We start from the raw sequence: 26650 nt of genomic DNA on the forward strand, positions 1-26650 counted from the left end.
TAATGCCCCCGATCAATATCCCAACATAATGTATTTACAGTATGTTAAATGCAACCCTGTAATATACCTAAATATCAGATCAGATGATTTTGTAGCCTGATATGCATTAAAATAAATATCTGACTGTCCATAATAAATCATAACCAATCACATGCCGAGTGGCATGTCACAGCTGTTGCAGTAATTTTCAAAACGCTCAAGTTTAGTGTCCGCTGACATGCAGAGGAGAGAGAGAAAGCTGTGTGTAAGTTCTTAAATTCTTCCCACAGACTGAATAAACAAAATTGGCACAGACACCACTAACATGTTGCCGCACTTAGTACAACCTGATCCATAGAAGTGCTGCTTCTAATGCAAATGGACACATCTCTGGCTGAAGTTTTTGATTACATTAAAGAGGACATAATGCTCATTTTCAGGTTCATTTGTATTTTTGACACGTTTACATGCTTCAATGTTAAAAAACTAAATATTTGAATACTGTCAGAACATGTATATGTATTAACCCTAAGTCTGAAAAAGCACCTGTCTCTTTAAAAACCCCTCCCCAAAATACAGTTTCTTCTCTGATTGGCTTGCGATGAAAATATGGGACACCTTTGCAAAGATAGTTCCATGTTGGAGCTATGGGGGGGGGGGGGGGGGGTATATTGTAATGAGGCTGCATGTGATGGAAGAGGAGATTAGCGGCTCTCAGCCATAACTAAATCAATAAGACTATATACGGTTCTGAGTGCATAGTGAACATATACTCAATGCTTCCAATGATGCAGCTTTGTCAGGCATTATTTGTTAAAACTATGACGCTCTACCTACCCACTTAAAGTCACCTTTGCGCGACTCAGTGACTGCTTGTCAATATACGCAGGTTGCATTGAGTCTTATCAAAATACACTCCTGTCTTTACAGAAAAACGTTCATACAACAAAATCAACAAGTTAGTTTTAGGAAAAGAGCGTGGTTGACGTTAACTTGACTACCGCACAATTGACGAGACAGAACGTCAACGTATACTATAAATTACGCACTTGAAACAAACAGCAGTTCCTGTGCCAAAGTTATATCGTGATTGTCCCTCAAGTTACATCCCTCTTCCCCGGTGCAGATCATTTTTCCATTTAAACTACAGTTACTCTGCACTGAAGGCTGCTGGACTCAGACGCACACTGACCAAGCTGCGTTGATGCCTTGAGGTATAACGGTTTGGCATAATCTGGCTATGCAGGCATTTTAACCAGGTGTGTTTTGCAGCTGGTGCCTCAGATGGAACATATTCCTCCGGGTAGCTGAGGCAGAGCGCTGGAAATAAACAAAACAAGTTAGTCACCGTCAAAAATAGTTAAGGTCACTGCCTTACAGAAGAGAGGGAAACGGCCGTAGGCTGTGGCACGCGCTCTCACACTGAGCCACAGCTAAACGGTGCACTGTTTCTTGGTTGCAGCTTGGCTAACTGGAACAACCGATGCCTGTCGCGTGTGATGTGATCGCCCATGGACTGAGGAAAACGCTTGTCATATTAGTAATGTCCCAAGCTCATAGCCACAGTCAACACGTTTCCTTCAGGGAAAGGGGGAAAAAAGAGGGAAAAAATTGACAACGTGTGATACGCAGAAAATGTTCAACGTGTGATACGCAGAGTTTGTACTTTTACAACAGGTTTGATGAAGAAGATCGAGGTCATCGTACGGACGGTCGATTTATTTCAAAGCATTTGACTGGATACATTTGGAATCTGTCAGTGTATCAGTTTGATGCTGCAGGGAATGTACAGAATGCCATTCACATTTAGGTTCTGATCGATACCGTCATCGTGACGGGATCATACTAATCACAAATAATGAAGGTGCCGCTACTGCGCCACGTGCGTACAAATGCCAATTCGTATGACGCTCGTGTCATTCCTGCTGCTTTGTGATGGCTATGGGTATTCAATGTTACTGTGGTGTGGAAGCCTTAAGGGAAAATGAGAGTGAACCACACAGCCACCTGGGGAATTACACCCCAGGGAATATAGACTTAAGAACCTTAAAATACCGTTTTGAAAACTGATAAGGCACAGATTCATTAATGATAGAAACAGACGTGTTCTGTAAAATTAACTAAAGGTTTTATTTAATGAATCAAAAATAACCAAATTAGAAGGGACGGCAGCTGCTGTGGAGGGAAGAAAATGAATGGACAATTGGAAAAATATTGAAACCAATATTACAATAAGATAAAGAAGCTTTACCAAAAACGTAAACTATAGTACAATCTTTAACATCCTAAAATCTCCTGTCCAACAGAAACGAAGCAAAACTGTGGGATTTAAGTTAAGGCCACTGATGGGGTGGCAGACTACAATACAATAGGGAAATAGACAAAACAATAGGGGCAAAACAGCAGCAGGTGAGCCACTTCTTATATGGGGTATTACGATATGGAATCACTCGTCGTAGGCAGACCAGATTTGAAAAAGGAGGCTGTCAGGGTGTATTTAAAAAAAGGATGGCATGCTTATTGATCATATTAAATACATACCTGTAACACTACAGGGGCCACAAATAATGAGACTATGCCAACAGGTGCATTTTATATAGTGACCTGATTAGGGAATTGTTTGGAGGAAGAGCCAGGGCTGCGTTCACAAACACTACACCGTTCACTGTTACTAAGGGATCGTTCCCTACATACACTGTAAACGCATTATTTTGTGACAAGTGAAAATAATCAGTAATATTAACGCAGAACAGACTGTGAAATTGAAGGGCAAAGAGAGAGAGAGGTTCAACTCAATATACGTGAATGATCTAATGATTTAGATCAGAGAGGTCTGTGCGCCTAAAAGCCGCACAAATTGTGGATTTTGTCTCCTGACGAAGAGTGTCTGTGTTGCTTTGTTTGGAAGGCGAGAGACAGAGCTTCAAAACTGCTTATTCCACACACAAAAAATAAAAAATTATACATATATATATATATATATATATATATATATATATATATATATATATATATATATATATATATATATATATATATATACATATATAAAAACCAAGAGCACGAATTAGTTGTTTTCTCAATGACACCTTCTGGGCACAGTATTGGATAAGAAAAAAAAACCTTCGAACAAATAACTCTAAGCTATGGGACAGACCCCCTGCAGCAACTACCACAAGAAAGTATTATTTGGTCAGGGTGACAAATTATATTCAGCCACAGTTCACCAATTATCACTGAAAAAATCTTCGTGGCTTTATGGTTTCAGGCTCTTCATAATCCTCTGGAACAACAAAAGTTGTGCCAAAAAGTATAAGTAGTATAATTATGGTAGTAAAACAAACAAATACATTAAATAATAAGTGATTGCAATTTAAATTAATAAAAAAGGCTATTGCTAAATATTTCGAATGTATATCCCCAAAAAATGCAGACAAGCCTTCATTTTTATGAAAATTGTATTTTATTTTTGCCTCTTGTTTTCTGTTAAAACTGTGAGAAGGCATTTGATTTAGTTTTGTATCAGTGAGGCCTATGTGGTTAACCCAATCCAGTGATTTATGGAATGATTTAAAACAATACATATTTCAAATTTGTTCCTTGAGGACAGGCTGAGGATTTATACTTGCTTCATTTGGAAATCCCCTTCTCTTCAATGGGGTTATTTATTGCACAGCAAGTGAACTTGATCATGAGTTAAACAACGGAGCATTTCAAAAACGTCTCTGTTGTGTTATATATATCAATGACCCTTCTGTCTGCTATGAGCAAATGTTGTATTCCATATTTGTTGTCTATTCAGAAGTGTTCATGTTGCATGTAAACATTTAAGTTCAACAACAGGAAGTTGTCGTGGCTTATCATTTGCATATATTGCAGAGACACGTTCTCAGGTGGAATGAATTGACATTTTTATATATCTTTTATGGTGGTAACATGGTGGTAACTGCAGCAATCTCTTAGAGAAACTGTAATATATTGTTAGCATGTCCATGAAGAAAGCCTTTAGTGTTAATATTCTTCTTCAAATAAGTAAAACAACCTGCTAACACCAGCCAATAACAACAAGATGAAAAATCATGGAAAATAGATTTGAGGGGTGAATAATAATAATAATAATAATAATAATTATTATTATTATTATTATTATTATTATTAGTAGTAGTAGTAGTAGTAGTAGTAGTATTAGAATTAGAATTAGAATTAGAATAATAATGCTGCTGTTTCATTCATTCATTTACTAATTTATCACAAACAATTTTTGTTATGGCCTCTTTATTTGAGACAAATGTAGCATGTAAACAATTCCAAGGATTTCATATAACACATACACCTTGTATAAAATAGCTGTACAACAAAGTCCTGTTTCACTCGATTCCAAGTTATCATGAGTAGCATTCTGTAGTTTTTAACCACATTTACAATATGTGTTGAATCAGGTTTAGAGCATACCGAAGCACTGAGTTCTGCAGCTGCATTGAGATTCATAAAGCCGATACCAGATGACCATAATGTACATTCCCAACTCCCACACCAAGAAGAAAAACCTACAAACTAATGTATGGTCTGAAAAGCAAAAGTACAATACTACAAAAAAAAAAGTAAATTGAGTTATAATCCAAAATCAAAAGAAAATTACACTAAATTCAGTGATAACAGCAGGATATGTGTGTAACTCAGCAGCAAATATTCTGGCAAGCAAGTAGTAAACAATAGTCTACATTATTGTCAACGCTAACATGCATTTCATACATGGTTGCCATCACCAGTAAAGTTGAATCATTTTTGTCTAGACCGAGATAGCTTGATCGTGAGATATGCAATTCCTTTTCCATAATTTAGAAACATGTTGCAAACCACTTATACCCCAACAATTTTATGGGAATCAACAGCTCTACCCTTCATGGCTCAAATACAGACATGCGACTTAATTTCGGGTTGTCTAAAGGTCACTTAGAGTCTAAAATGTAGGCCCTAGTTCCAACAAATCCTTAGGATCAATAGAGAATAGGATATCAACAGGATAATTAAAAATAAAAAAAGAAGATACAAAACAAAAAGATACAAAAAATGTCAAGATCAATAGGTTGCATCTCAAAGCACATTTCAGGATAGTTTAATCTATAATCTATATTTATATACAGTATTTGTTGTATTTTAGCATTTAAACAAATAAGTATGAATTGTATTAAAAAAAAAATTGTGTATAGGCCACCAGGCTCAAAGTCCCACTTGTTTGACCCTCATAGCTAAAGTCAGTCCTCAAATCTTTCGAAAGTCACCGTCACTAACACATTTCAGAGAACCACACCAACTTCCAGAAATATTACTTTGATATGCCTTCTTTTTTCAACCCTCATATGCCCCGGGCCTTTAGTACCAAGCCAGGCAGTTCATGTGATTTTAACCATCATTTTCCCTCTCAGTCATCCAGACATTTATTTTTGGCAGAGTAATACACGCACAACGCCACTAATTAGGCTGCAACGAGAGTCATGTCATTTAAAGACTAACTACAACACTTTTCTCTTATATGTCTTCAAATATCTGCCAATTTGTTTTGCGCGTTTGAAAAATTTAATTGGCCGGGATAATTATATATATATATTTCTATTTAACAGCAGTTAGGGTATTCTCATTGGAATAAATGCTTCTTTTTTCGGATGATGTTGCCAGGGTGGCAAACGTTTTAAAATAGTAGGATATGGAAGGCATTCAATTATGCACGGAGAGGGCACGGACACGCAATCGTCAAACATTGACCTCACACAAATTACTTCTCTATTACACACTACACTATCATTTAAGCATTGCACGTCTAATCTTGTTTTGTGAAGCGTTGAGTTTTCAGAAATTGATCTAATTCCCGTCATAACGTAGAGACATCTGTTCAGGGTTATTTCAAAGGGTTATTCAAAGAGAAATAATCCATTCATGAGCTCACAAAGCCGAAATTGTGTCTAAATCAAGTACTGTGTGCCCAATAGGCTACATACTACAACAACCACGTTTTATTCAATGAAATAAGTTAATTCAGATCATATATATATATATATTTTTGTATATATATATATATATATATATATAATTTAACATATTTCCAGTGGAGGTTTTCAGTTTTCTTTCTTGATTTCTTAAAAAGTGCCGATAGCCTTAAAAAGCAGGTGTTGAGACAAATCACACATTTCGCCCAACACAATGAGGCAGTTTGTACCAGAAAACCCGAGTTGATTTAGAGAGGAAAAGACTTGTACTTATTTTAACAAGAATAAATAGCTTGTCAGCTTGACCGTCTTATTAATAGTTTCCAATTTAAGGATCTCTGAATCATTATTGGATTAAAAGTCCAAGTGGTTCACAGTGCAGGGACTTGTGCACCCAACACAACAGTAAACAATCCCCATAAAAGACAGACGGAAACCATGTGTGGAAATAACCCTAATCCTAAAATCCACGATTAGTTGCACAAACGTTTATCAGTCGCGCATGAGCATCATCTGCCAGTTCAAGCACGCATCAGTCACTGCTTCTGACACAACGCAGGCCTAGCAGACATGGTTGATAACATCATGCTCTCGTTCTCCTCCTAAATGAGCACGGTGTCACACACCGAAGCACCATGAACACAGGACCAGCTCCTGCAGGGTTTTACGCAGCTCCTGGCTCCGGTATGCGTAAATGAGCGGGTCGATTAGCGAGTTGCAGATGATGAGGATAAGGAAGAGGTTGAAGTTTCGGAAGAAACAGTTGCAGAAGGGGCTGGTAGGGCAGGTGAGGATGAGGATGAGGTGGAGGAAGAAGGGGCCCCAGCATACAATGAAGACCCCGAGCAGGATGGTGAGGGTCATGGCTCCCTTCATGCTCGTGGACGGGCGCCTGTTTTTGTTGAAAGCCATGATACGCCTGGAGTGCACGTGCGCCAGGAGGAACATGTGCAGGTACAGCACGGCGTTAAACACCAAGGTAGTGCAGAAGAAGGTCACGAGGCACACAATGACAGCGTTGTCGGTGTGGTACACGATGAAGAGGATGCTGGAGGTGATACTGGCCAGCCACACCACCACGATAATAATGACTGCGCGCTGTGTGGTCATGATACTGTGGTAACGCAGCGCGTAAAAGATGGTGATGTAGCGATCCGCAGCGATGGTGCACAGGAAGGAGAGCGAGGACACCACGGAGCTGCAGATCATCACGTCGATGACGTTGTCCAGGTGGCGCAACATGCCGGGGTGCACATCCATCAGGCCGTGGTCGTTGAGAAGCATGAAGACGGTCTCCACCACGTTGCTGACACTCACCAGCATGTCGGACACCGCCAGGCAGCAGATGAAGTAATACATGGGCGAGTGGAGGTTGCGGTTCTTGATGATGGCAAGAACCACCAGGATGTTCTCCACCAGGCTGATGAGCCCCAGCGCCAGGAAGAGCTCCTGCGGGACGCGGATCTGCACGCAGCCCAACGAGTTTCGCTCTCCAGCGGTGGAGTTCGTTTCGTTCTCCTCCATAAAGTATTGCGGGCTGAGCTCCATGTGGTAGATATAGGGGTTCAGCTGGGACCTGTTGGTCATTTCCATGTCTGAGCTCTATATGATGACCGACTGTTTTACAGGCTGTCCGGCTGAATTGTACTGCAGCACAGTATCAAACTGTAAGCAAGTCTTACCAGTTTTCTTTGTTTTAGTGGATGTCTCACCATCAGTTGTTGCAGCCACTCGTTGCACCACAGCCAGTTGGAAAAATCAAGCGAGTTGTTCAGTTATTGGATCCATCAACACGTTGACTGTCAAACATCCACAAAGCGTTATTACTGTCTATTTCAGCCATTCAATAAATACTTCATAGCTGGGGGAACAGTCACATTCATTCCTGAGATTTTGAGCGCTTGTCTGTGAGAAACGTGCGTCTGTCCTCGCCAAACGTTTTCTTATTTTCTATGGATGCAACTTGTCCAGCAATGAGATCCATACAATGCCCCTCCGCATCAAAACATTGCACTCACAATTCATGTTTTTTTCACTCTCATAGAGCGCTCGATCCGACCATCCGCAAAAGTCCTTGTATCGACTCACACAGTTGTACCTCGGGAAATGGAGACTGTGACTTTCTTGAACATTTCTCACAGTGATGTTGGATTCTGAAGGACCTAAGGCGACTCCTCCTCTCAAGCAAACGTCAGCTGGGCAGTGGTCATGTCTCAGTAATGTCTGACACCCATTAGTCTGTTTGCCATTTGAGTAGCACTGCAGTTGTTGTTTAAGGACTGAATAAAAGAAAAGATTTGCTTGCAAAAGTTATATTTTTCTTTTCATATTTGAGTATACATAAATCATCATAATCATAAGTCATCTACATCAAATAGACACACTTTTTAACATAATTTAAATGGCCAGTGTGATGTGAATGATGTATTTATTTGATTATCAATTTAAGAATTTGATATATAAATAGATATACATGGCTAATACTTCATAACGATCAAGGAATTAAGATATTGTTTCCAATTCAGGGAGTGTTTTGTATATTCACAAACACTGTTTTGCTTTAAAGACTCAAGAACTATAGACTTATATAACTGAAGTGCATTATGGGATAGTGTAACATTGCGGTTCTGCTTGTCAAAGGAGGTTCCCAAGTAAATAGTCATGTTAAATCCATGACAGGAAAAAACATTACGTTTTTCCATAACACACCTTTAGGCCTGAAAAGATCAATCGATTAGTCAATCGACAGACAATTTATTTACAACTTTTATTATTTTGATAATCGATTAATTGTTTCACTGTTCTTTTCTAGCAAAATCAAACATTCTCTAGTTTAAGGAGTTGCTGCTTTATATCATTATAATCCTGAGTGTATTTGGGTTTTGCTCTGTTTTTTGGACAAAACAAAACATGTGAAGAATTCAAATTGGGCTCCAGGAACTTGCAACGGGCTATTTTCACTAAATTTCGGATTAAATGATTAATAAATTAAGCAACAACATTATCTGCACATTAATCAATAATTAATACAAATATTAGCTGCAGCCCTAAGTGCATTTGCCCTAGTTTGACTTTGAATCTTTTTACCACAGTGCATTTTTACAGAAGTTAGGTTGAAAGAAGTCCTTGTCCTCTTTTTCTTTAAGCGGTTGTTTAGGATATTTTACAGACTTAGATTTGCTACAGGTGTTATTTTATGTTTGAGGTCTATTACCGTTTACATTAAGTGTAAAGTAATGACTGATTGTTTAATTTTATAAGAAAACGTTGCAGTGGTAGCAACAAGGAGTCTCTGATCTTCACACGCACAGCTTCCTCCGAGGCAAAGATATGAAAGCCTTTCTATACTGCCGACGATCACATGTCCTCAGACTCAACCATTGCTCCAGGTGAACTAGGAACAATGACATCATTTGACAATTAAGAACAGTCACACTATTATCATGTGGCTCGCCGAGTAAGAGTTAATGTATGAACAGCTGCAGTGTAGAGGGCGATTTGTCCAATGCCTCCAGAGTTTATGTCCTGTGTGACTAAGAAATCTTTAGCTTTACTTTAATTTAATGTCTTCTCTAAATAATTATTGGGTGTCGTAATTGTGACTAACAAGTAAAGCGATTCATAAATAAGAGCTCCAAGTATGCTGATGGGACATTTTTCGCTGAGCGGATTGACAGGAAGACAAAAGGAGTAAGTCTTCATGAGAAAGATTCTTCCCTTTTGCCAGATGAAAGCCATGTGAGGGCGCTGCAGGCTGAGCAATTATGATGGGGAAAAAAGCAACACAAGGTTGAAAATCTGGGAAAATGGTGACACATGAGTGAAGTTGGAATTAAATACCTGATATTTTGTTGACGTGCTGCCAGAAGTAAAGTTATAGCCTCAGGTCTTACCTGCAGTGAATCAGCCACCAACAACCAGGAGATGACTGAGCGCAAAGGAAATAACAAAAAATCAATTTAGGCAACATTTAGAAAATGTGTCTCAGACTCTAGCACTTAACAGAACTTTGACGACAGCAGATTATTGGGAAACTGTTTTATTGGTTGGGGTAAACCACAAATAATCAAACGGTAGCACGTCAACTCACATTGAAATGTGGAATTGAGTCCCAAATAGAGCGGGAGCGAGGGAACATAAGAGACTAAAAGCAGACATCCTGCGGTAATAATAAGATCTAGACAAGAATCAAAAACATAGGCAAGTAGAAGTCCAAGAAAATGTGATTAGATTCTCAGACTGTGGTTTTCTAATGAAATGACCATGTGACAAAATAAACATTTAACCAATAGATTTCTTCATTAGATAAGACAGAAGAACAGAATCCCAGCATTGTGATAGTTTCGATTCAGAAATTAGCAGGAGACAAGACTTACATTTATTCATGTTTATGAAAAATGACATTTGAATAAATCGTAAAAGCTAAAGTAAGATCCATCAACTTTTGCTTAAATCTCATCAAGATCTGTTTGTCATTTTTATCCTGAAATAACTTTTTGCTTTTCTAAAATAATGTGATAATTTCAGCCATTGTTTTTAGCACTCATGTCATTAATATCCTTTTTGGGAGTCCCTTGTCATATTTTGAAACTTTTCAGCAAACTATTTGGTAGAAAAGCACTGTGGTCTGAGAGGGTATTTACAAAGAGTTTTACATATATTTCAATGTATATGTAAATAGAAACTTTGTCTGATTCTGTGGCAAAAAAAACAACAAAGAACTTTCACTGAAAATAAGATTGGTCTCAATGTGGTTCTTATTTTATAAACCAGTCCCCTAAACATGAAAAACTCAAAACCAGAGGAAGAGTCCTGCTCACTGACAATGACTGCAGATGTTGGAACTACTAAATGTTTATTACAAATAAAACGGTCGAGTCATTACGAGTTCAACAATCTGTTTTCTGACTCTGGAGAAAAGTTTCCCACGTTCATAATTGTCTGGATTGTCCGAGAGTCATTTTTTAAGTCATCTCTTCCTTTCACGTAAGTATTCTGATAACTGTGACAATTTAAAAAAAAACAACAAAAACCTTCAGTTGTTCTTCTTAATTATCATAAACCACCAACACCTTTAAATCTTTTCATATTTCTTATTGTAGTTATTGTTTTCCACCTCTGTCTCCCTCCTCTCAGTCCCACTCATCCTCATCTCTGTATGGGTTGTCCTCTCTTGGTGGCTCTTGAAACCTGATGTTGGCCAGCATGTCCCTCATTGCCACCATTAGACGATTCACTTCCTGGTTGAGCTCCTGTCCAGCTCGAGCAACTTCCATGTCATCCTCCTGCCTCAGTCCACCCTTATCAAGAAACGAGAAGTCAGTTATGCAAATATCTAGATACTCAGTACTTTATATGTAAGCGTTTGTCTTTCTCAAACTGACATTTTTGTTTTCTACTTACCACCCGTGACTGTGTCACATTCCTACCTAACTGACATTGTTTCTTATATTTTATAATTTTGTAAGTATGTTTTAAGTTATTCCTGTTACTTCTGGTTCAATAGTCTCAACTCGCTGGAAGCACTTAATGGTGTTGAAAGACACCTAAAGTTATAAGACCATAATGATTTGCCCTACTGGTTTTTTATTTTTACATTTAATGGGTACATAAGTAAATGAAGACAATCAACACAAACAAATCAACATTTGTGTGCTGAATAAAACAGATTAATACCAGGATAATCTTTTATAACCCAACATTATGTTGATATTTAACTCAGCATTAACAAAGAAGAACTGTGCTGCATATCTTCCCTAGTCTTAACGTTGTTTCTTTTATCTATATCATATCTTTTCCTCTCCATAAGTGGATAACATGATCAGGATGGATGGAACTTTGCGTAACATTTATGATCCCCTGGTTACACAATGTTCCATGTTAAGCTCCTCAATCATCGTAAAATTGTCAATGCCCCCTTGTTTGAACCCGGTTTGGACAAAGAGCAGGCGTATTCTGTGCTTGGTCTGGCACCACCAAACTCCTTTAACAGCACCAAGTAGCCTTGCAGTCTTAACATTATTCACTAGTAAATATTATGGACCCTTACAGATTGTCTTGTTATCACCAGAATCTTACAAATTATTCAAAAAAGTTCTGTTTACATTCAGTGTGGCTCGACTAAACAAATCATCTGCATCCTGGAGGTATAACATGTTGAATGCTTTCACTTTCCTATAAAATATTTGCCAAGCAGATTTTTAAGTAAATAAAATGCATGAATTGTGCATTATTTAGATCCATGTTTACTAGCTTGTCATCTTCGTCCCTGCCTTAGCCGGCAACTAATTGCATTACGTCACCATTTTTAATGTGTGTGCACGAGAACAAACAAAGCGGGGACCCACTGATAAAAACATTGCAATATAGTAGTGGTCAAAAACTCCACAGGGTACCTTTAAATTCATGATCCGACATGAATTTCTCCCGAGGACTGTACAATTCGGGGTGAAATAAAGACTATATAACCCTATTAACTCACATTACAACATTAATATACATGTATATACATATTATCATTCAGTGCTGAGACAGAATAACATGCCATCCTCCTCTGTTTTTACTTTGAACCAATGGTATCACACAGCTCAGCTTTTCTGGTTTTGTGTAGAGTGGTGCATGCTTTCTTCATTTAGATCATATGATAAAACCACAAGCTCCTGAACACATTTTTACAGAAATTCACCCATTGATGCTATAACAGACCAGAGATTCTCATCTCTCTATGGCTCTTCATGTCTTAAACAGTGATGATCTAATAAACATTGGCGGCACCTTGCAAATATGACTGACACTTTCAACACTGCAGTGGTCAACAACCAATCTGTCTGCAGTGGTTTTGTACATTCTTATCTCACTGTCCTGCTCTACATCAAAATGTGTTTGTCGCCATATGGTAAGTCATATGCAACAAGGACTAAGCAAATAATGTGGAGTAAATGAGCAGAAAGAGCAAACACTCTTTTGGTGCTGAGACAATATGGACTCAGGATGACTGTAGAATTGCGGCAATTGACCGATATATTGCCATTTAAAACAATTTAAAATTCACTTAACTGTGGTCAAAGTTACTGTGAGGAACTTTTATCTGGTTATGAATCAGTCTCAATATATCACCTTCATATGTAAATGAGACCATCAGTGAGAAAATAAGCTATTTCTATATAGACATTCTTAATACTGGTCATTGGTGCCAAAACAACATAAAGATCATCAAAGGTAGCCTCGAAGTAACAATTCGTTGGTAAAAAGACCTCAAGAAAAACACTTATTTCATTCAAATGTGCAATCTCAAACACAAAGTAAAGTCAAACTTGTACCCCATGCAAGTCCACAAGGGTAGCCATTGGAGGTTACAAATTAAATATTGAAAAAAATAATTCCAACTGCAATATAGGCTGCAGGACTACCTTCACAGTATAGCAAAATGCAGCCATCACAATGAAGGCCAGCTATTGGTTGAAATGGTTTGATGTTTAGGTTTAAGCAGAAAAATGGAATGTGCTCAACTGACACGAGACACATTCAAAAGACCGTGTTCTTATAAATACAGGTAACATTGATGACTGAGAAAATGTCTCACAATAATTGTGGGAAAGTCAACTTGACTTTATAACTTGGTCCTATACATTAATAATGAGAATATATGAAGATATACGTATAAAGATATTTAAGCATCAAACTCCACTATTAAGAAAGAGACAGCAAAGACAAGACCAGGAACAAATTTGCACTTCATGAATATTGTTGTTGTCTTCAGTGACACTGTAAAAGAATTAACTGAAACGAGGTCATATGCCTTCTTTGATATTTTGCGGTTGCCATCGCCTCAGGGTAACCATGTGTCTTTGGGGGGAATATTCCTTCAGTTAATAAGCATGTGTGGTGAGATGTTTTCTAAAATCTATTACCAGTTCATATATTTTCACCAGCCCTGGAGGGTCCTACTACTAAATAGCATTGTGTTTTATTTTAGTAATAGTTGAAGAGAAACCCCAAACCATCAACACAATTTACACTGTGCTCCTTCATTGATTTTTGGAAGTAAATCTAAAGAAAACTGTTCATTTTTAGGACATCTGGCTTGAAATTAGACCATCAACAGGATCATTTATGAGCTCAGTTGACACTCTTCAATGCAGGTCAGTGGATTACTCACTGCCTGTGAGCTTACACAATTTATTATAAATTAGTTTTATTTGAATATCAGGCTTACAGCTGTTAATCCCATGATGTGCCCACATCCACATCATTGGTTCCTTTGTAGAGTCCTACAAAGTTTTTATTATACATCAATGCAGCAGCACCAAGATTCATCTTCAGATGACATCACTACATTTTGCTCTCCAGGTTGAGGACCTTGAATTCACAAATTATGACTGAGATCCACTGCATTCCATAAATACCATACATTAGTTCAGTTTCAGGTTTATTTCCTCCTATTTAATTCATGGAAGACAACCATATTCTGCGTCTTTCAATAAAACTAAAGCACAATTCAATTTGCAAGAACCATTTCCTGCCACCTCTATTTTGCCTGATCCATGGAACTCACCTGAAGGTTGAAGTTTGGCAGCAAAGACCGAAAAAACAGCGACAATGTACTCTCATTGGTTGCACCAACGTGCTGCCTATACACACAAACACATACAAAAATGTCATTATAGCGTAAAAGCAAATTGCGGCTATAAAGCCTGCTGGTTTGTAAAGCACAATATTTGCGTCTTCTTTGACCGTGCGATGGGATTTCATGTGCACAGGTGTACGTGTTCTCCATTACCTCTCTGGTCGGGTGTATGACATCACTGAGTCCAGTGGAGGCAGAGGGTCAAAGCCCATCACAGGCTGACTGGTCACCTCCTGAGTTTTTCAAACACAAAAAACAAAGATTACAGTCATTTCCTCAGGGAAACATGAGTTCAGAGGTACATGAATACTAAAGAGGTTATCAGAATTCTATTGATCCGACTGTACTACCTTAAAGCCAAGTGTGGAACCAGGTTATGAAGCAAAGTTTAACCATCACACTTAAAACCCTCATTGGATTTGTGATATAGATATATACAATGCCTTTGAAAAGAAGTGTTCACCTCCTTGGATGTTTCACCCTTTTGTTGCTTTTATACATGAAATCATGGTCAATATAATTTGGCTTTTTTGACAAGAATTTGCAAAAAAACTCTCTTTAATATCAAACTGAAAACAGATTTTTACAAAATAATGTACATTCATTAAAAATATATAAGGTAAAGTAAATGATTGCATAAATATTCAACCCCTTCAGGTCAGTATTTAGTAGATGCAACTTTGGCTGCAATCACAGCACTGAGTCTGTGTGGATATGTCTCAATCAGGCCGGCACATCTGGACACCGCAATTTATCTCCATTCTTCCTGCAAAACAGCTCACGCTCTGTCAGGTTGCTTGAGGATCGGAAGTGAACAGCTCTTTTCAAGTCCAACCACAAATTCTCGATTGGATTGAGATCTGGGCTTTGACTTGGCTGCTCCAGAACATTCACCTTGTTGTCTTTGAACCATTTCTGTGTAGCTTTTGCCATATGCTTGGGGTAGTTGTCTTGCTGGAAAATAAATCTTCTCCCAAGTAGTAGTTCTCTTGCAGACTGAGTCAGATTATTCCCCAGGATTTGGCAATATTGTTCTGCATTCATGTTCCCTTCTACCTTTACAAGCCTTCCAGGGCCTGCTGCTGAGAAGCATCCCCAGAGCACGATGCTGCCACCACCCTGCTTCATGGTGGAGATGGTGTGTTTGTGGTGATGTGCAGTGTTTGGTGTTCGCCAAACATAGCGTCTAGTCTGATGGCCAAAAAGCTCAATTCTTGTCTCAGACCAAAGAACCTTCTTCCAATTGACCTTGGAGTCTCCCACATGCCTTTGGGCAAATTTTTTCAACAGTGTCTTTCTCTTTGCCACTCCCCCATACAGCTTCGACTGGTGAAGAACCCGGGCAACAGTTGTTGTATGTTCAGTCTCTCCCATCTGTGCCACTGAAGCTTTTAACTCCTTCAGAGTGGTCGTGGGTGTCTTGGTGGCCTCCCTCACCACTCTTCTTCTTGCCCGGTCACTCAGTTTGTGAGGACGGCCAGCTCTAGGCAGATTTAAACAAGTGCCGTACTCCTTCCATTTCATAATGATGGATTTAACTGAACTCTGGGGGATGTCCAGTGAGTTGGAAATGTTTTTGTAGCCATTTCCTGACTTATACTTTTCAATGATCTTTTCTCTGAGTTGCTTGGAGTGTTCTTTTGTCTTCATGTTGCAATTGTAGCAGGAATACTGCTGAACCAGAGACTGGACCTCCCAGACACAGGTGTTTTTATACTACAATCACTTGACACACATCAGCTGCACTCAGGTGATCTCAATTTCACTACTTGTGACACTGCTGGCATCAACTAGCTGGACCTCTGTTGAATTAGGTCAGTCACTTTAAAAGGGGCTGAATATTTATGCAAACACTTATTTTACACAATATATTTTTAATTAATTGACATTAGTTTGTCAAAATCTGTTTTCACTTTGACATGAAAGAAGCTTTTTTTTGCAAATTCTTGTCAAAAAAGCCAAATTATATTGACCATAATTTCATGTATAAAAGCAACAAAAGGGGAAAACATCCAAGGGGGGTGAATACTTTTTATAGGCATTGTACTATTAAAAAAATCCAATATTGAAACAAAGACCTTTTGACAATCATATGATATATACAGTACAGTATATCATATGATTGTCAGAAGGTCTTTGATTCAATATTTATAAAGTATAAAATATTACACTTCTTCTTTGTATTTCTTTCAGTGTTTTTCCTTGTGAGACCACACTTGTCATTCAGAGACAAATCATTCTGTTAAAAAATATACAATTCTATACAAATTACTTTTCAATTGATATCTAAAATGTTCTTACATTTTTTTCCATAAAGACCAACTTTCTCTCACAACTTTCAGTCTGTTACAATTAAAGGGAAACAATTGCCGGTTGTAAATCTTTTTAATAAACATAGCAGCAAGGCTCTGCGTATGAAGCCCTATCATTTCATATTTTTAAACATGCAAATGTCTCTGAAAAAAGAAATAGCAACTACACTAGCGACAAACTAAATTCATCAGAGGAAGTTTTACAGTTTAATCTATCAGCTTGTTGAGTGTTTTTAGTACAAATAAATACACCAAAAATAAGGAAAAAAGCCATTTATGGAAGACTATATCTGTCAATGTGCAATATGTATGCTGTCATCTCAAATTTGATCCACAGATGGTTTTTTTTTTGCATGAAATCCGATTTAAATTAGGCAGCATTGGAGCATGCACTCAAATAATCTCAAAACCCACATCAAGACAATCTCAGACCTCAGGGAGGCTGAATGTTTCTTGTAGTTTGATTATTAATTAATCAAACTCATCTGGCTTGTGAGGATATTTGGAAGGCCTTAGAGTGCATAACAAAATTGACAAGATTTTGATCCTATTGATTCCCATCACACCTCTAACGTCTACTGATGGCCGGACTGAGGACACTGTGGATGAAGTGAATTGTGTTTAAGTGTGGTTGGTGATCGTTCCTTACTGGAGGCAGACTTGAGGTGGCTTCTTTGATCTCAGAGAGGAGGACGTGACGATGGATGTTCCTTGGTGCACACTTGTACCTCTGCTTTCTGATAACGCAGAGTGATGGAAGTTATGCTAACATATGGAGCATGACTGCACAGAAATATGACAGCAGAGCAGCTCAATGAGATCTTACTTGTTTTGGCAGTCGTCTACCAGAGGGTCTTTGGCATCAACTCGACGCAGCACCTCTTTCACAGACTCTTCCAACCAAAGCATTACTGCTGCCTCCCTCCACATGCTGTGAGTCCTCCCCACATACAGAGCAGTCAGTTCAGCCAGGGCTGGCGGCTGCCTAGAGACAGAGAGGGTAGGGTTAGGGTAGCAGAAAAGCTAAATGGATACAAAATGAGGATAACAACAGATTATTGGCCATGAAAAGGTTCATAGCAATAATATGATGAATGCGTTATAGTTTAAAGCTACTGCATAATAAATACCATGCTACATGAATATAAAGGACTTAAATTGCATGACAATCAAAACAAAGGGAGCATACATTACCCAATCTGGCTCTTTGGGCCAAAGAAGGCATGTGAGCTGACTGTGGCATCTGGCTGCACAGTACACAGATCCAGTAGAGGAATCAAGACTGCAGAAAACATGTTTACAAAAACATATGTGGGTGAAAGTACACGTTAACAACTTAATTGAAGCGGATGGCATGTAATCCCTACTTTATTATAGAGATATTTTAAGTCATGGCATAAACAATGTGAAGAAGTGACTGAGGGGGAGTTCTGTTTAAATATTCATAGATATTATAGATAGACTGGTAGTGGTTCATTTCTGAAAGTCTAACCTCCGGGGAACATGATGAGAGCTTTCTGCAGCAGCTGGTCAGCTTTTTGTCTTTCTTTCTCACTTTCTTCAGGATCCACATCTTCCTGTTGACTGAGATGGAAATGGCAAAGTGCAGTGGAGAATGCAAAGTTTGGCAGCAGGCACAGATTTCTGTGCACCTATAATGCAAAAACAAAGCATTTCTGAGTCAATAGAGGAAACGTATAGCACTTTTCATACAGGTTAGTGTGGTACAAAGAGCTTCACAGACGACTGACAAGCTGAAAAGTAGGACCCATGAACAAAGAAAATGTATGTTGACTAACACGATTAGTTGATTTAATCGACAGATCTGGTAAAGAGCATAACTGAGTTGATAAATGATATGATAATGTGATATTGGATTGGTGCACAGACTCTAGTACTCGCCGTTACCTGATCCAGCATTTTAGGCTGTATTGGAGGCATTTCCGATTTGTTTTAAAAACAAGTAAAAGAATTTTAAAATCAATTCGGGAACTGATAGGCAACCAATATAAGGACTTCATAACAGATGTAATGTGTTTTCTCCTTCAGGTCCCAGTCAGCACTTGGGCTGTTGAGGCTGATTCAGAACTTTTTTTGGGTAGACACACAAACATACTTTACCTCCAAGTCCTGATGTAACTGGAGGAGATACTGGTACTCTCTGGAGCGCAGCGTCAGAAAATCAATGAGCAGGAGCATGCAAAGTGGGTCAGCGTCTGGGTCCAAACTGAGCGGCAGACAAGACCAGAAGTAAATGATAATGAATAAACAAGGAACAGGCACTTTACCAAAATACACACAAACATCTGAATTCAAGAACAATTTAAAGTCTCATCCCATACTCCAGGGTGAAACAACCTGTGCAACACACTGTTGGTTAACGCTGACATTTAGCTTAATCTAAAATTTTGCCATTTTAGTGTGAAATAAATCATGAGACATCACAAAAAATCCCACTGCTCTGCTATTTGCTTTCAGAGTAAATTTTAAAGCTTAGGCAGCAGACCAACTGAAGCGGTCCATGGAATGCTCCTGACAGTGAAACTGAAATAATCACATTGTTCTGGTTTCCTTCAAAATCCACCACAATGCACTTTATACTATCTGAGCATGCATGATGATATTTAATGTTTTTTTGTTTGAAAAAACAATAAAAAAGGGAATACAATTATAAGCACTGGTTCCCCTAAAACATAACATTGACAGTTTCAATCAAATCATATATGTGAGACCAACAGATTCTTCCTGCCATTTTCGGCTGACAGTGATTTATTCACTGCTGGTTAAACAGGGGAAGCTGTCAGCTTTAATTCCTTCACTGCTGCTTTACAAAAGGACCAGAACATAGCTGTAAGTAAGGAAGCCAGAGTCTGATGAAAAGACAGATAAGCATTGACCATCATGTGGTTAGGTTGTGAAGCTCAAGCTATGGCAGACTGATGGCAGCAGTGCCTGGGAACAACCCTCTTTAATCTTTGTGAAGCATTATGACGAAAACTTTGTACCAGCAGGAGGTTCTGTTATGTAGTGACATTTTCAAGTTTACATTGTTTTGAGATTTTATCATTTTAATTTATTTTGCCATGTGTATCTCCTTGGTCATACATGTCATCTTACATGATGTGTGTCCCTGTCATAGCTTAAAAAATGGGGGAGGCATTCAAATGTCTTTATAAAACATCTCATTATCAATAAAACAGCACATGAAATAATTTGGAAGGTCTTGTCTGAAACACATTCAATTGTTTTCCACATTTTAGCATAACTTTGAGGGGGATATCTTTGATCGGTATCAGTTGTCACATATAACGATGTCATACAAGTAATACAATGTTGCTTTTAGACTTCTTCCTGATCCTGAACAGGATGACCACTGTCTGCATACAAATCTAATAGTTGAGTCAAATGTCTTTGAAGACGTTCTTCCAAGTCTGGTGACTGCTGCTGGTGATTCATTTATTTAGGAAAATAAAAGTTATTTTTGTTTAGCTAACATGTGATGCTAATCAATGTGAAAATAAAGACATAAAGTAAAAAAGTATTTAAACTTCCGCCTTCTTTATTTTGTAGGAATAGAGTGCTGCTCAGAGTACTATAACTACTACAACTACTACTACTACTACTACTACTACTACTATAGTAGATGAGGGTCGTACTGAGGTAAAAGCTATTGGTCAACCTCTACATGGAGAAGCATCTGGATTTTTCTATATAAAATTACTTGTAAAAACGTTACTGTTTCCCTTTAACACTATAGCTCGTCTTTCCCAGTGCTCAGGCTTTTCCCTCTGTACCTCAGAATAAGTTTGCAGTACTCCAACGCCGTCCGCGGGCATCCTCTCTTTTCCAGAAACATCATGTGCTTATAAAGAGCCAGATAAAATGCCCTGCAAACAGAAATGATTGAATTATTCAATTGCTGAGTCCTTCAAACACAATTTAAGTCATGAACGATATTCTAAAGTCCAACAGACGCCTCACAAAAGCAAGGTGTCTAAAAGCAAAAAGAAAGAGGAAAAGGAAGTTACCAACCTGTTCTCTGTACGCAGATAATCAAGTCTGCTGGTGCCTGAGGTCAGACTGAATAAGGGGTGACAGGCGCACTCAAAGCTGTACATGGCCCTCTCTGGAAAAAATAAAAAAAATCCATCATTTACTTATATCCACAACAAAAATAATAATACTCATTATTTATGAAATTAATTGAAAATGCATTTTCAATGACGCATCAGCAAACTGGGTGTGGCACAATTTACAGACAGCAGTACTGAACACAGCTATACAACGGGCTGGGTCAGTTATGTTCTTTCACATCACCAGCAGGACTTGCATGGAAGCAACCGTCTTACTTCTTATGTTAAAGGTTAACTAATGTTGTGATTGATAAATAATATTAATAAATATAATATTGTGTTTTGCCTGGAGCATGAACTTTAACAATGGCTGTTTTGTTGGTGTACATCTTAACCCTGATGCAACTAACGCACTAAAATCAGATTTGAGATTGGCTCAACATTTTGCATGGTTTTGATATTAAGTTAAAAGTTCCCTTAAAATAGCTCATTTACCCATCTTATCTAATTCTAATTAGGTATTTGGTATGCGCCTCATATTTTGTATGATGACATTAAGTTCAATAAAATATATTGATATGATTACAATGCATTTTAACAAGACTATCAAACCATGCCGAATCTGTTGTAACATAAAAATACTTAAAATTGTAAGGGCAAAGGAAATGAAATTTGTATGCACTTAACAAGACAGATCCAAGCTGCATCCCTGTTGGGAGAAAATTAAGTGACTAATTAATATTAACAAATATACTGTGTATGTATGGTCCTCTTAGCCATGGTTAAAAACAAACCTGGACGTGGAAAGCCTAATTATGTCTGAAGAGGAACTGTGTCATTTCATGTCGATGACAAAATATAGAGTCGCGCATAAAATGTGAACATAAGGAGCGATGAACAACTTGGATCAGGTTTAGTATTTGATAATAGTTTAAAATGTAGAAAGAAATCATCGCAATACACTTAATACAACAAATAGTGTCAGTGTCTAGATTCTGCTTAATTGTTTGGCATCTGGGTTTAAACACATTTACAGTCTTTGGTTTAGAATTGATTTACAGAAGGAGCGCATGATCCTCACCGATGAGGTCCCTGGCCATCTCCTGATCCTCCTGTATGCGGCAGACATCAGAGAGCTGCAGTAAGGAATCAATATGGTAGGGGTTAAGCTGAAGCAATGCCTGGAGAGAAAAAGAGAAGACAAAAACAAAGTCAGAACAGAGAAAATGCTTTCAACGGTAGAAGAAAACATAGGTCAGAATGTTACCAGAATGCATGTGATTACACTATTTCTGCAACTGTATGTAACTGATTTGTCAGTATGTTTACATGAACACACGAGCAAACTGCCATTGGACTGCTTTTTAACTGTAAAATAACAAAAGTGCATAATAACTTGATCTCACTATAGATGCGGGCAGCACACTTTAAGCTCAGTGAATGGACGTTTTATTTTTCCAACCACAGTGTTCATTAGGACTAAACTCTGACTTCTCTTCTAATGATTTAGGTCCACACAACAGTCTGATACAACTTTGAACGAGCTTATTTTAATTGCAGTCTTTTCATCAGTACAATTTTAATCTTTTGTACTAATGATGATTCAACAAGATTATTTAATGCAAGAGTTGAAAAGCTTAGCATAAATAACATCGTCTGTGCAACGTTTCATGACCATTCTTGCCACCCTATAACAGTAACACTTATTATTGTATGCATCCCTGACAACATCAATACACTGACATCAAACAGATGAGGAGGGATTAACTTGTTTTTACCACGATGTTGTTGGGATCCATGGACTCGACAGCATCCAGGAACTTGAACTGTACTTGCTGGTACTGCCGACCGTGCTCAAAGGTGAAGTACTGAACGCCTTCCTTTGACTGCAGTAGGGTCATTGAGATTCCTTTGAAGACATTAAACAGAGTAAAGAACAACAACACATAAAGAAAGACACAACAGGGTGGTAGGGTCTTATATGTGTGCGTTTTGGTGAATGAATATTAGGCCACCACAAAGCCAACAGTGTATTCATTTTTAAACAAAACAGGAGTCAAGTGGGATGAACATATATTATAATGTATATATGTATATTTCCATTGTATTATTCTAGTTTTATAGACAGCTCAACAAAGAGGACTGTCGTTAAAATTGGCAACAACAACATCAGTTTCAGCCTTAAATATTACATTTAAAAAAGCAACAAGATACATTTCAGATGACTAAAAGGAAAAGCTTACCTGGGCGGCTGAAACGAGGCCAGCTGTCCTTAGGACTTGTCATCCAGGTGCTTCGGTGAAACTGTCTGTTTCTCTGTCGAGGTCTGTCAAAAAAAGACACCCGTAAAAATAAGCACACAAAAATTCTGCATACATACAGACGGCGTGGGCCAATTAAATGCAAACAGTCTCACAAACCTTTTCACTACTCTTTTTACCTTTGATCCCCCTGAACAGCTCGAGCCCCAAAATATCTCTTCAGCTCCGTCTCTGGGTTGAGGTTCCTAATGAATCGACACAAACATTAAAATCTTGACAGGCTAAGTGGCGACGTGGGCCAGCTGAGGAAACACATGCCAACAGAAACATAGGGGTGGTTTGATTGTCTGCTCTTGACTCTACTGTACAAATGCAAAAACATCAAGACATAAATCTGATGACATTTTTGTGTGATTGACAAATGGACTGCTAACTATACTGAACAAATGGTTTACATATGACAGGCTTGATTAAGTAAGTGACCACAACCGTGGGAGACCCAATCCAAGCACCATAGTTTTTGACCGTTGGTTTATAGATTGTTTTAAGGTTATCAACTTTTACATTGGAATTATATGGCAGAGGTAACTTGAAAAGGACATATCATTGATAAAAGTCTTTTTAAATGTAGTATTATATTCTGAACACTCCAGAGTTTGCATATTTGAGACAGGTGAGAAAACGTGCTTGCTCTGTATCGGCATGGTTGCATCACTGAAAACAGCAGATCACATGACATCACATTTCTATCAACACAGGGAATGCTGCCTTTGACTGCTAATTGAAATGGCTTGCTCTGATGTCACTGGTTGTGTGGCCATATTTCTAGAAGTTTTAACCTTTTGCAATTCTGGGTTGATTCAATGCAGTGCATCTGCTGAGACAGACATCCTCCAAATAGTTTGTTTTTCTTGCATGAGCCAAGCGCCACCACATGGTGGCAATAAGGAATCACAGAAATGTACATAATAGTAAGTGAGGCTACTGAACTGACCAAGCTGTGCACTGGTCAGGGGCTATTTTAGTACTACTACTCCATAAATATATTCAAATATAATTGTGTTTATTTTGAACCATGAAACAGCTTAAATGCATTTAACACAATAACTAATGGACAAATAGAGTACAGTAGAAACCAAAGTGTTGTGTGCATGTAAATGTAGAGATTAATACTTCCGTCACAAACTAAGTCTGGGTGGAGAAAAACAATGAACAGAAAAATGCAATCTGATGTGAATCCGTCTATTTTGTCTACATGAGAGATTTTGGTCTCCTCACCTGTGCTCCACATGTAGCACAGATCTTCTGTCGGAGCCGCTGCAATCCTCATTTTGCAAACTCAGACCATTGGACTGCTCCAGGTTTTGCAGCAATAAATCAATATTTTCATCTGGTACAGCCTCCTGGAGTTCATAAAAAAAAGAAATGGGGGGTGAGAGAATGTTTAATTAGTGTTAGACAAGCTAAAGAAGCTACAGTTTTGTATGTTGGGTGTCTAATTTTTAGCTCTGAAGAGTAATTGTAACATGTTATGAATATAAATTCAGTTGTCATTAATTCTATAAATAAAGCGAGGATTGACTTTTATTGTTATTTACTGAATTTAATGTCCTACCAGAGTAGATATAGAATACCTTCTAAATAAAATTACCTGTCCATCTTCTGATGTCACTTTTGTCTTTTTCTTTTTCTTCTTCTTTTTAACTCTGTCTCCAGACAAAGACTGTTAAAGACAAGTGAGATTAAAATATGGAGAATTAATATATGCGAACACAATCAGAATAACATTGTTTGAATCAAATCTCGGGACTCAAGACATCTTTTTTCTTGCATTGCTTCATCTACCTTTGAAGACGTTTCCTCGTGCTTTTGATCTGGTTCTTCGGTTTCTCTGGTATAATTTTTTTCCGTGCCATTTGTTTTATGTCCATCTGGCTTTTCTGCCTCTTCATCGGGTGAGATTTTCTCTGCTTCGTTGTCGGCATCACCTATCTAGTAAAAATGTGACATTTGCAAGAGAGTGTTGGGTAAAGCGGTGCTAAAAGTCAGTAAAAAAAAACAAAGCTACATGGAACATCGCAAAAAGCTTTGTCCAACATCAAGACCTTTTCCTGAAATCATGACATGGTTACAACAATCCAATGCCAACCATTAAACAGAGACAATAGTTGTGTGTTCAAGGCGACAAGAAAAAGGATAATGCAATATCAATATTGTGAACCACAGCTTATGGATGTCTTATAGCTTGAATAAATAGTGGAGAGTTCAGATTTAAGGTATTTAAACTGGTTGGTACAAAAAGCTCACACATTAAATGAGCTTAATGTTGTGACAAATAATAGACCTACAACCTAAGATGCTGGTGACCCTGTGCCAAAACCTTTAATATTAACCTGAAAAACTGAAATGTATTTTACACAAAGTAAAAAAGTCATGATTCATGATTTTGACACAGCATAACGTTGATGCAAAGAACATCTTAGCTTGATATAATAACGAGGTGATGTCTTGATTTACAGTGATCCTTATAGTTAAACATTGTATCACAATAACTTTCTACATACTTTTAATTCACGTGTTAACGTAACTACACGGTTAATAGCATTAATAGAGGCAAGGCCTGTACGAATCCAAAATCAACTTGACTTTATAAGTTTTGAACATTCACATTTGTCCAAATTTGAATCAAAAATGAATAGATGATCGTGTTAAACTTTAAACAGAGAGAGAGAGGAGAGTTGCATCGTGTGCAGATTTGTGAGCTATATCGTGTCTCCATGTTGGTTGTATGTGATTTAAAGGCTAGTAAACACGCCTGTCGTACAGTACACTGGACCCTTTTTGTCAGTGTTTTCTTAAGGTTGGTGTTGTAGACTGCTTCTGATAAACAACTTGTTACTTAAACCGTAATGTAATGTGTCTTAATTTAGTTAAATGAGATGAGAAACGAGCTAACGCTGACGACACTCGGCTAGCTTGAGTTAGCTAGGTTTATGAAAGGAGGGGGGAAACACAGCAGCGTCATTTTAAAAGTCACATGTTGTGACTACACAGTCTCCTTACCAATTCATAAATGTTGCTGAAGTTTTTCTGAGCCTTGTTTTTCTTTGTCTTTCGGCCGCTGTCTTTGCTATCTGACGGAGGAGAAACATTAGCCGAGTCCAGCTGCTCCTCCGAGCTGTCACCCAAAGTTAGATCCCCGAGGTCCAAGGCCTCCTGACCCCGCTGTTTCCCTTTGAGCCTTCGCAGAGCCCGGGTAGACATTGTCCACTGCTCATAGGACACATACACATAAATAGTCGCGATTAAAGTAGTTAATAGTTAGCTGATAGACACAACACAATGCAATGAGGGGCAATTCCATTGGTTTCTTTTTCTTCTTCTTCTTCTTCTCCTTCTCTTTCTTCTTCCTCTA

General features: G+C 38.1%; 2 protein-coding genes across 2 annotated transcripts; both read right to left on the bottom strand.

The window, feature by feature from the left end:
- Window positions 1–6581: 6581 nt before the first annotated feature.
- Window positions 6582–7556, bottom strand: mc1r (melanocortin 1 receptor). The gene has a single exon (XM_068730318.1). It carries the CDS (start codon window positions 7554–7556, stop codon window positions 6582–6584), a length of 975 nt encoding a protein of 324 aa, XP_068586419.1.
- A 2430-nt stretch (window positions 7557–9986) lies between these two features.
- On the bottom strand, window positions 9987–26647 carry tcf25 (transcription factor 25 (basic helix-loop-helix)). The gene is made up of 18 exons (XM_068730317.1): window positions 26299–26647; window positions 25081–25227; window positions 24887–24958; window positions 24514–24638; window positions 23415–23480; window positions 23218–23300; window positions 22753–22883; window positions 22056–22155; window positions 20934–21027; window positions 20696–20788; window positions 19023–19128; window positions 18394–18553; window positions 18096–18183; window positions 17728–17886; window positions 17551–17638; window positions 14743–14822; window positions 14518–14593; window positions 9987–11263 (listed from the first exon to the last, which is right to left on the bottom strand). Exons 1-18 carry the CDS (start codon window positions 26497–26499, stop codon window positions 11096–11098), a joined length of 2037 nt encoding a protein of 678 aa, XP_068586418.1. The 5' UTR covers window positions 26500–26647; the 3' UTR covers window positions 9987–11095.
- Between the last annotated feature and the right edge of the window lie 3 nt (window positions 26648–26650).

The sequence above is a fragment of the Cebidichthys violaceus genome, unplaced genomic scaffold, assembly GCF_023349555.1.
Source record: "Cebidichthys violaceus isolate CVI_PGR_0920_01 unplaced genomic scaffold, fCebVio1.0.p SCAF_5, whole genome shotgun sequence".
In the NCBI taxonomy this organism is placed as follows: domain Eukaryota; kingdom Metazoa; phylum Chordata; class Actinopteri; order Perciformes; family Stichaeidae; genus Cebidichthys; species Cebidichthys violaceus.